Source organism: Nanorana parkeri, unplaced genomic scaffold (assembly GCF_000935625.1).
Source record: "Nanorana parkeri isolate BGI_ZX_2015 unplaced genomic scaffold, ASM93562v1 scaffold247, whole genome shotgun sequence".
NCBI classification, from domain to species: Eukaryota; Metazoa; Chordata; class Amphibia; order Anura; family Dicroglossidae; genus Nanorana; species Nanorana parkeri.
The window spans coordinates 321,146-332,389 of record NW_017306515.1 but is presented as its reverse complement, the minus strand read 5'-3'; the positions used below and the strand labels follow the sequence as shown (position 1 = coordinate 332,389).

General features: G+C 39.1%; 1 protein-coding gene across 1 annotated transcript in view; it reads right to left on the bottom strand.

The window, feature by feature from the left end:
• The window catches only part of SLC4A10 (solute carrier family 4 member 10), a 120,217-nt gene that overhangs the window by 52,358 nt on the left and 56,615 nt on the right, over positions 1-11,244 (bottom strand). Inside the window, exon 7 of the mRNA XM_018556695.1 lies at positions 3,524-3,615. Within this exon, the coding sequence (XP_018412197.1) occupies positions 3,524-3,615 (92 nt within the window). The remainder of the gene's footprint in view (positions 1-3,523; positions 3,616-11,244) is intronic.

Genomic DNA, 11,244 nt, shown 5'->3' with positions numbered 1-11,244 from the left:
ACACCCCCCCCCCCCCAGGACATTTTTTTTATCTACATTCCTGTGTACAATAATAGCCTCTGTTGGTAAGTAGGAGTCTATGTAACAAAATCACTTTGCAATTTCAGAAAAATAACAAGCCCTTCTTTGTACAAAAAAATTAATTATTTATGGGGTTCCCATGGCTCCAAAAGCAGTGCATGTGTGAAAGAATTTAAAAGTGTAGGGCCATTGTGCTACCATGCACCTATTTAGCTTGTCATAGATAGGCACGTAATTAGGAGAATTCTTCCCTGTGCTTACAGTATTGGCCTTGATTATGCAATGGTGGGGTGGGCACAGACACATTTTAAATCCCAATGGCTTTCAATGATCAAAAAAATGAGCCTTTCCTTTACCCATGCAAAGCTGTCTAGACCCCTATATATAATATTTTTTTGTCTCCGTTTCTGAAGGTGGGAGGGCTACTAATGTGTATTTTAGTTGATTTTCAAAACAGACACCTAAGAGTGTATTTATAACTGTTTTCATCCTAGATTTACACGCCTTTGTAATTGGATTGATTTGGGTAAATGTGTGAATCCTGGATGAAAGTTGTGTGAATCTTGTGTGAAAACATTTACAAATAGACCCCGGATGTCTAAACTCTCTGTGCAAAAAGGTCACCTAACTCCCTTTCTTTTCAGCAGCATATATTCACCTTAAAATCTCTCCCATCTTCAGAAAATAATATAAATTAAAAATATTTTTTTAATGTTTCTAGAAAGTTCTGCCATTAGAAAAGTTGTTGTTTAGACTAGAGTTCTTATTTAAGATGCCAATAATTTATTAGGTCATGAATGTATCTTTGGATGTATTCATCCAAACCCAGGCAGCAATGACCAAATTCTCCAGCATCCTGTATAGATGGACATTTAATACAGAAAGCTGCATCAGCCATCTGTTTCCGTAGACACCAGCACACATTCCCTGTCAACGTTTACAAGATTATCCATGCAAATTTACCTGGCATTTCCCCAAAATTTGTGAAGAAAGCACCAGAGAATTCTGTGTTTTTGTCAAATATTTATACTCTTCTTGTGCCAAAAAATAAAATAAAACAATATAGTGTAAGCACAGTTAAGAAAATAAATTACTCCATTTAGTATAATCAACATTAAAAAAAAAAACTTTCTAATTTTTCAACAACATGATAAGAAATATTTGTCCACTGTTGAGAAATAATGGCCAAGGTCACCATCCACTTATCTTATAAGAAATCATTTGGTCAGTGGTTAGTTATTCTGCAGTCCTCTGTACAACTTGCTGTTACATCATTCCTTAAAGTAAAACTACAGTGATAGAAATACGGGGTGCTGCCTTTGATGAGCACCCTCCTAAAATGCTTTCAGCAATTTTTATTCCACATAATAAGATGTTCACTTAGAGATATTTATATATTTTTATACCACTTATTTAATTAGTCATTGTTGGATCCCCCCTAAAATGCTAGTTGCCTGACTTGAACAATTTATAAGTCATTAACCCCCAAAAAAGATATCCATCCAGTGCAGCATGCATGACATCCAGAACAAGGCTTTGTGTTTTCTTACTAGAGGTAGCCTTCAAAGTGAGCCTGTGATGAGGCTATGGACATTCAAGAATGTATATCCATCATATTTTTTTTTAAACCCAGTAAATTAGCTTTAAATTAAGCAATTGCTGACCTCCTTAGCTGCAGGCACCGTGGAGTTAATGATCCTAAAAATTTACAGCAGAAGTACTGTAGTCATCCCAATCAATCTCTTTGCAGTTCAGCTGACCCTGTTAACCCTCCCAGAACCCCTGGGCTTACATTAGAAATTAGAAGACTGGGAGGCGGTTGAGTCACTGCTGGGAGTGGGCATCAGGTTGAGCTGCACTGCTGAAAACAGGACATAGAGGACTTCAGCACTTCTCTGAACTTTGAGGATGAACTGCTCCAAAAGGTCTTCAACTGCAGATTTCGGTAGAGACTTCATTTAAAAATGCATTTTTTTAAAATGTATTTTGTTAAGACTGTATAAATACTTGAATGTCTATATCCTGGCCATTAGTTTACTTTAAAGTGGCCCTTTTCTTTGCTTATGCAGGATAAAGTAAACGGGTCACTTAACTCCCCTCCCCCTACCCAGCAGGACATACTGATCTTTTATCGCTCCTACACCAAACCTTTCAGTCACTGGACCTAGAGAAAAATCCTGTGTAAGCCCCAAACTGACTTGTCAGAGCTCACACAGGGTTATGGAATCCTTATCCGGACCCATGTGACACCTCTGAACAAATCATGAAGCACCTGCAGTGGTCTCATTGAAAAGGGGGAGTGAGTCACATGCTCACCCTACCCGAAAGTGCTGAGTGTTTCACTTCGCTCCCAGCAGCATGGGCAAAGGAAAGTCACAATTCAAAGAAGTAAGGGAGGCTGAATAAGATAAAAGATGTCAGATAGCAGAATCATAGAACGTTGATAACAGATAAACATTAACAGGGTTATTCACAAAAGGGTGAAGGGCTTGGAGAAGGCAGGAGACATGAACAATCTAGGCCAAAATAGCTGATTTGTAAAAATTCTCCAATTTAGCTCACTTTCCAGTTCAGCTATGTTGTCCTAGATTGTTCACTTCTCCTGTCTTCTCCAAACTCTTCACACTTTTGTGAATAACCCTGTAAGTAGTTCTTCTAGTCTGTTATTTTCTTTTTTTTCTATTTTCTTTTTTTTTTCTTTTCTTATTTTTCTTATTATTGAATTGACCCTGGATTACACCAGACATAATTAAAATGGTGTTGATTTAATAAAGGAGTAGAGTGGGTTAAGTGAATGTTCACTTGGTTTAGTAAATAAGGCAAAGCTATGCACCCAATCATGTACAAGGAAAATTATACTAGAACCTTATTGGATGGTTGAAGTGAACACAAATTCACCTAATAAATTTAGCTTATAGACTCTTCTTTAGTAGATCAACACCCTGCTCCAGCTGCCTGTAATACGTTTAAGATGGGTTCTCACTTTCACTACTGAAAAATCTTTTTTTTCCATTATTAAAAATTCAGCACCAGAAAGAAATATGACCTTGGTTGACTTCACAAATGCAGAGGTAGGGGGTTCATCCAAGACTTACAGCAGCAAAAGCTCATTGCTGGGTTCCCCACAATTGCAGTGGAGGGTTCAGATTGCTATCATGCATCCAAAACGAACAACTCTTTAGGCCCCCATAATTTAGTTCAGTACAGCCTGGGACCTCAGCCACATGCTTTGACTCTACCTGGGGATTATTTATATTCCTAAGGCATCTTAATAATTCATAACCTGAATCAGCTTAACACTATGTTTAGAAAGAGAATTATGAAAGAAAAATCAATTAATGATAAGATGGATGGTACACTGTGTACCCAGTAAATAAATCACTTGACAAGCTCTGCTTTGAACCACGCTCATCATCTGCTTACTGGAAAAAAAATGCTTTAATCTTTATTTTATGTCGCAAATTTTTATTCTCTGTTGTTTCTTTCATTTTGCAGTGCTTACCTTGGTAACATCAAGAGTACTGTTTTCTCGACTGACATCATTCTTATGTTCAATGCAAGAGGGAGCAGACTGCGGGGACACAAGCTGACCTGCTGAAAAACACACAATTGTATTTTAAATCAAGAACTAGCAAACAAAATTCAGGAAATGTTTTTTAAAAGATACGCAAAGCAAATAACACAGAGCATAAGAAGTAAAGGTAATGTAGCAATAATGGCTAGCCACCAATCAGATTTCAGATTACTTTTGTTAGTTATTCTGATTGGCTGCTCTCAGTTACTTGACTTTGCACATTTCTCTCTGCCTTACTGAATATGTATATAATATATATACTGTATATATATATATATGCAAAACTAGAGAGGGGCAGTTTAAAATGTGGTTTAAAACCCTTATTTATATCTATACAAGCAATACCATAAAAGGCATCCATAGGTAGCAGCCATTGATGGTAAAGAAAAATAACATTCTACCAATATAACATTGCTACTTCTCCATCCTTCCAGCCTCACAACCTAAATCACGCCTAAATCAACCTAATTCACATAAGTAGCTTACATGTAATAAGTTACTACAATGACAAAAGCAAACATTTTAAAGGCAGCTGAAAAAGTACATGACAATTATTCAGCTTTTCTCTAAATTCACCAAGGTCAGTGATGAAACATATAGATGAAAGCCCAGCATTCACAATCTACACAAAACTCAATTTAACCTGTACGATTCACTTCTAAAGAAATACAGTCTGTTGCATGATGTGCCCTTTAAGCAGAAGTTAAAAGAGAACGTCCTTTCTATAAAGGCTCTAGAATTTAGAATGCCTGTGGCATTAAAATATTTTAAAAAAACACAAGTTTTAAGTAAGAATTAATCAATAGATTTCAAGAGAATATTAATGTTTGTCCATACCAGATGTATGAAGCCTATCCAATGAGTGAACTAATGATAAATGAAAATGATGAAGAACTGCAGGGATACAAACTATCCCCTCAGCAGAAGGTTTATGAGGGACATGGTTGTTTAACTGTTAAGCAAGTACAATTTTGGGTATTTCAGTCCAGGTAACAGGACATACCAGCAGGTATGCCATGAGAGAATACATCCCTGCCTGCTGGTAGGAAGGTAAAGGCTTCATTGAGGATAAAATGGAAGATTTGAGAAAGTGTAGGGTAGAAATCGTAACTTGCCAGATAATCACTCATATGTGGAATAAATGCCATGGGCTGCAATAGAGGGTCCAAATTGTTCTGCACATGAGCCTTATGCAGCCAGTTGTGTTCCAGATCTCACTTTTGGTTTTAAAATGTTGCTAGGCTTCATCAGCTCTGGTCTGTCCTGGCAGGGTATAGACATAGTAAGGTAACTGACAGCCATGATCCAGCTCTAAGCCTAGGAGCTAAACTTGCCAACAGTGTACTGGTCTCTGTAGAACCACCGAACAACACAATGCACTGCATTTGGGTCTGTTTCAGTGTCAAGTGTCAAGATGACCTCTTTCACACCTTCTGTAAACCAGTTGTCATGACTGACCTGCACCTAAACAGGGGTGAAAGCCTTCAACACCACTTGTTACCTACATTTAATACCATTTTAGCATTTTTACTCCAGTTATTTGACAGTAATTCACACATTCAGACATGTAACCAAAACAAGTTCCCCCTTTTCCAGACCATGTCACCATATGTAAATAAGAAAACTGTTAGTTTCACAAACTTCCACATCTCTTGTCACATTCATCTGCCCTAAAACATTATATGAGCCCATAGTGAATGGTTATACATGCTGGGGTACCTTCCCAACACACATTAAAACTGAGGAAGCCACTTGGATGAGTGGTCAAACATTTTCAACCCATTACAGAACAGGCTGGGTTGAATGTGACTAACTTCTACTCGGTATAATATGACCGCGGTGAGTGAAAACCTTGACAGACAAGTACCTCTGACAATTCCAACTTGCTGACAACTCTCTATATGAAGGGGTAACAATTACCCCCTTTCTTTGAGATAAATCAAAAAAGACTTTAACTGTGCATAGGCTGGTAACATAATTTTCCTGCAGAGAGCTTCATAGTGCCTCCATGTGGTGCTATGGGGGGGGGGGGCAGATGTCTCACTGCTTATTAATTTTATTAGGACAGCTATAGCCATAATATCATTTAAGCTTTAACCTGTTCAGCTGTATAACTCACTGTACCATTTTAAAATGTTACCTTTAAAACTATGGGTTCTGTATGTATAAATCTTACTTGGCAAGCAAAAATGAGATGGGCTCTCTACTGTACATTGTCAATCAGTGACTAGGACCCAGATTGTACAATAGCCTAAGATAGCAATTTTGTGCTCTGTCTTTGAGATATGGGTTCTCTTTTGTATGCTTTGCAATACATTGGTATCTACACTGAATATTGCTATCAAGCAATTAATTCTGTATTGTGTAGTAGGTCCTAATCCAACCGTTGCATAGCAACAGGACTGAACAGAAGCAGCAAGAACTATGACTTGACTGATGGCCATGGGTAGTATGGCTTTGACTTCCTTTTTATAATGCATGTTTTTGTTTACCCATTCATTACAACATTAAAAGCATAGTTTGGACATTAGGTGGGTATTGATAATATTATAAACCAAAGCACATCAAAGTGTTGGTGAGTCTTTTACCTGGAACCTCAAACTTCAGTTTTGCAATTGTTTTGGGAAACCAAAATGAAGTTTGAAAACGGAAAACAAGGCATGACACTGACCCATAAACAGATCTCCTGGCTGCACTTGGGGGTATGATCTACAGGTTACACAAGCGTGATTCAGGTTGTGAGGCTGGAAGGATTGTGGGCAGAGTGTATGTGTCGGCTAGGTTTCTCACATACACATTGTCAGGGGGTCCACGGTTTATGATGATGTAAAGAAAATAAGCTTTGTTCAGATCTTAAAGGTTTCTGCTCTGGGTCATGTATGGATTTGGGTGGGAAAAAACCTCCATCCTTAGGTCCACATCCTGCCTGGTAGCAAGAATGTATTATTGATCACAGCTGTCAAGACTTTACAATTGTGAGCTGGCTAATGCTCAAGTCTCATATTCTCTGCTGTGGGAGCCTCCCGATGTAGGAGAAGGCTGACTGCTGACAGAACCCTAAAAAGGTAAAAGGGCTGCATGTTTCTTTTGGTGAACCCATTTGGGGGTGCCCTGTTAGTCAGAAACTGACCTGAACATAGTTTGGCTCAGACAAGCAGACGCTTTGTTTTATGTTTGCACTTGCTGTACAAAGCCCTTCTGCACTGAAACTGTTGCTGCTTTGCTGAATAAAAGTGCAGGACAAACTTGCTTGGACTGTTCCTGGGTGTTCCAGTCTCACGCCTGGTTCACTGTAGCCAATACCAGTTGAGCCTGTCCCCCTATTGTTAAACAAAATGGAGGAGCTTGTAAAACAGCTTCAAACCAGCAAGAGGCGAACCGCTCAACCGCCCAGCAGATATGACAGCTGACAGTAGCCCACCAGGCCTCCTTAAAGGCACAGCAGCAAATTAACCTGTCTCTACAGCAGCATATACAAGCCCTTACAGACAGCCAGATAGTGGTGCAGGAGCTGACTTGATAATTGGTACAAAGCCCTTTATGGAAATTGTAGCAGGAGGATGATGTTGAAGACTACCTTGGCATCTTTGAGAGAGTTGCCTAATTAAAGGAGGAGCTACCTGAGGAGAAAAGAGACTCACCCTTTCAATGGGGAAGTCCCAAATGGCCTAATTTGACTTACAATCTCAGGGTGCCAAGCACTATCCTAAACTCAAAGGTGAAATCCTAGCCAGACTCAGGGTTACCATGGCAGTTAAAAGGCAGCGTGTATTCACATGGGAATAAAACCATGGAAAGCCTATGTGATCCTAGATGTACAATTTGTTCCATTTTATAAACAAGTAGTTGCAACGGGAGGTGCTCAAGCCTTCTCAGATTGTGGAGGGCGTGGTTTGCAACTGTAACATCAGAGCCTTGCCTGTTAAATTAAAGTGGTGCATTACGCATACAAATCCCAAGAGTGTGGATGAGCTGGGATCTGCCCGCCAAGCCATTAACCCCTGGAAACAGGAATATATCAACATTAACTGTTCCATTCTGTCAAAGGGATTAACAATTAATTAAAAGTTGGTCCCAGCCCGTGTCAAAAATAAGGTCAGAGTCTTTCTAGGGACTGTCATATACTACCGGAGATTTGTCCTTAACTTTTCTACTGTAGCATCTCTACCTGATCTCACCAGAGGGAGCAAATCCAACATGGTGCAATGGAATGAAGAAGCAGAGAAAGCTTTTGAAGAGCTGAAGGCAGTATTGTGTAAGTGGCCAGTTTTAACCGCTCCAACGAATTTCTTGTACAAACACATGCCTCTGATGTTGGCCTGGGAGCAGTCTTGTTCCAGGAAATTAAGCAGGAATAACAGCCAGTGGCATACCTCAGCTTAAAACCATCCCCTGCAGAGAGGAACTATTTGATAGTAGAAAGTGAGTGGTTGGCCATAAGGTGGAAAATAAAGTCACTCACGTGTTATCTTTTTGGCAGACAGTTCTGATTGATTACAGACCATTCTCTACCACAGTAGATGACTTGGAACAAAGGGAACTTGATGGTTTCTGGCTCTGCAAAATTTTACATTTTTTTATAGAATATGCAGATTATGTAGAACACAGGCCAATGATCCAGTAAGGGAATGCTGAAGGACTGCTTAGTGATCACTGCATGTTGGCAAAATGTGTTCTCTCTCACAGGTCGACGCAGAGGGGAAGGTATATGAGGCACTTGCTGGCTGGACTGTGGACTGTGTATATGTGTCACCTTGGTTCCTCATATACACATTACAAGTTGCTTCAGGGTTTATGGCAATTTGGAGAAAACATCTTTTGTTTACTCAGATCTTTGTAGAGCTTTGGGTGGGATAAAGCCTCTATCCCTACGCTCCAAATCTTACCTGGTAGCCATTCCTTGTTATTAGTTACGGCTGTCCACAGGCCTTTATATATTCAAACGATCTGGTGGTCATGGAAAAAACTATCTCACTCTATCTGCTGTGGGATCTTGTTGCTGTGTGAAAAGTCTGACTGCTCACAGAACACTAAAAATGCACAAGGGGCCTGTTTCTTTTTGGGAACCCATTAGGGGGATCTTGTTATTCAGGAAGTTACTTGAGTTGGTGGCTTGGATGAGCAGCTGTTTTGCTTGTTTCTGCAATGAACTTGCTGTATAAAGCCCTTCTACACTAAAACTGTTTGTTTGATGTCTTGCTAAATAAAAGTGCAGAGTATAAAATTGCTTGGACTGATCCTGGGTGACCCTGTCTCATGTGTGGTTTACCACTGCCAGTACCAGTAGAACCTGTCCTTATTACAGTCCTTGTTACAGTATGACATGATGACATATGGTAGACAGTTAGGAATACAAACAAAGATTAGCTTAGGAGCAGGTTGGTTGGTTTTTAAATAAAGAAAGAATAAGCACAGAACATGATAAATATTAGTATTGCTATTAGTGTTTTCATTATCGCCATCAATATTAAAATTTATCTAAACCCAAAAGCAAAAACTTAACTTATATTGCAGCTTACCAATCCTTAAATGTGGTGGCTGCAATAGTTTTGTTATTTTTGGCTTTTTTTTCCTTTATTTTCACTGGTGATGCGGCCAGTAATACACATCCAGTCTTAGGGTGGCTCCACTCTATGAAGTAAAGTGTTTTTCCCTTTTGGGATAAAGATTTTACATAAATCATGAAAAGCTAACCATTGTGGGTCCCCTGTCAATGTTAAATGGTTTGTTTCAACCCTCTATCTGCCACTTTTGCTGGACAGCTTTTGTTTTGTTTAAGGAGGATGAAAAATAACAGGCTTACTGACAGGATTACCAGGTGAAAAAAAAGTGAAAAAATAATGCAACCACCACATTTAAGGATTACCAAATGAAATATATTACATATTTTTTTGGGGGGTTAGATACGCTCTAATGATTACAGGCTGTTGACTTACTACATTACACTGTGACTTCAATATTCAAGAGCTGATATTGGATATAGCAAAACAATTCAGCATTCACACCCATAATTGAAACACTATTACAGATAAGCTATAGAGTAATCAATAGTTATATCCCCTACCTTGACAGGCACAGTCTTTTAATAATGGTCTATTTGAATGGGATGGTTAAAACCAATCTGCTCCTGGATAACAGTGTATTGATCATGTTAGTGACATGCAATAACCTAACAAACACTAATAGTAAGCTAATATACACATAGAGAAACATGTTTCTAGAATCCAAGCTCTTATTTTTTACACTACCTCAAAAACTTCAACGAACTTTAACAGAGGCCAAGGGAGGAAGATGAGGGAGGAACAGAGATGAGATGATGAGCCTGTTAGAGACACACACAACAAAGACACAGTAAAATAAAGAAGGATAACGATGAATGACAAAACATTCAGCATGAACCTATAAAGGCCCTGAGTAAAAAGTACCCAAAGACATTTGATCATGTGATCCGCATCTGATACAAGGACGTTTGATACATTTGACATAGTTGGATGCAAGGTAGAGCCCCGGGCAAGAAAAGCATAAACACCTTTAATGTGTATCTATGTAAGTAACAGAATTCATTTTCAGTTCAGCTAGGTTAATTACCTTAAAGCCCAACCACAGGCATTGTTACCTTAACAGGTTTACAGAGACCAAATATTCCTGTTCTACAAAAGCCAGTCACCATCATGTACACATACTTCTATGTCCTACAAATCAGTTGGTTTGTTGGATGTACTTCCTGGGCACTGTGAATGTAAGAGCTGCTGGTCTCATAGATGCCAGCACTGTGGTCGGGACTCTGCTTCTGCCCTCCTTACCATTCACAAAACACATGGTTTCAGGCTCCATTGTATGAATGGTAAAAAGGAGACGGGGGCAGAGACGAGATTGCAGCACTGGAGTCTATCAGACCTGCAACACTTACACCTAGAGCTGCCAGGAAGTACAGCAGGAGCTGTAATATTCTGACATGTAAACAAACTGATTTGGAGGACATAAAAGTATGCCTGCATGGCAACACCTGGCTTCTGAGAAACAGAAATGTTTGGATGCTGTAAACCTCTTAAGGTAATGGTGTCCGGAGTTGGGCTTTAAAGACATAGGCCAAGTAAAGTGTCACTTTTAAGTAAACCTATGGCCACAATATGGACATTCAAGTATTTACATATTCCTAACAAGCAGTAAATGAGCTTTATAATAGACATGTGCGATTCGTTTCGTTCCGAATCGAAATTCGGACGAATTTTCGGAAATTCGGACATTCGGATGTATCCGAATTCCGAATTACAGACATAACGAATGCAAACGAATCCGAATTTCCATTTCTGAAATTCGGTAGCGTTCGTACGAACGTTCGTTTCGTTTTCTGTTCTTATTCGTTTCTTATTCGTTTCGTTCGTTGGAGCAAAGTGACATTAGAGAAGGAGAAAAATATTTTTTCCCCCTCAAATGTCACTTTTGCTGCAAACGAACGAAACGAATAAGAAACGAATAAGAAACGAATAAGAACAGAAAACGAAACGAACGTTCGTACTAACGCTACCGAATTTCGTCCGAATCCGAATTCCGAATCCGAATTGACTTTCACACCCGAATCCTGAAAAACGAAATAACACAAATCCGAATTTAAAACGAAACGAAACGAATTTTTTGGCAGTGCACAT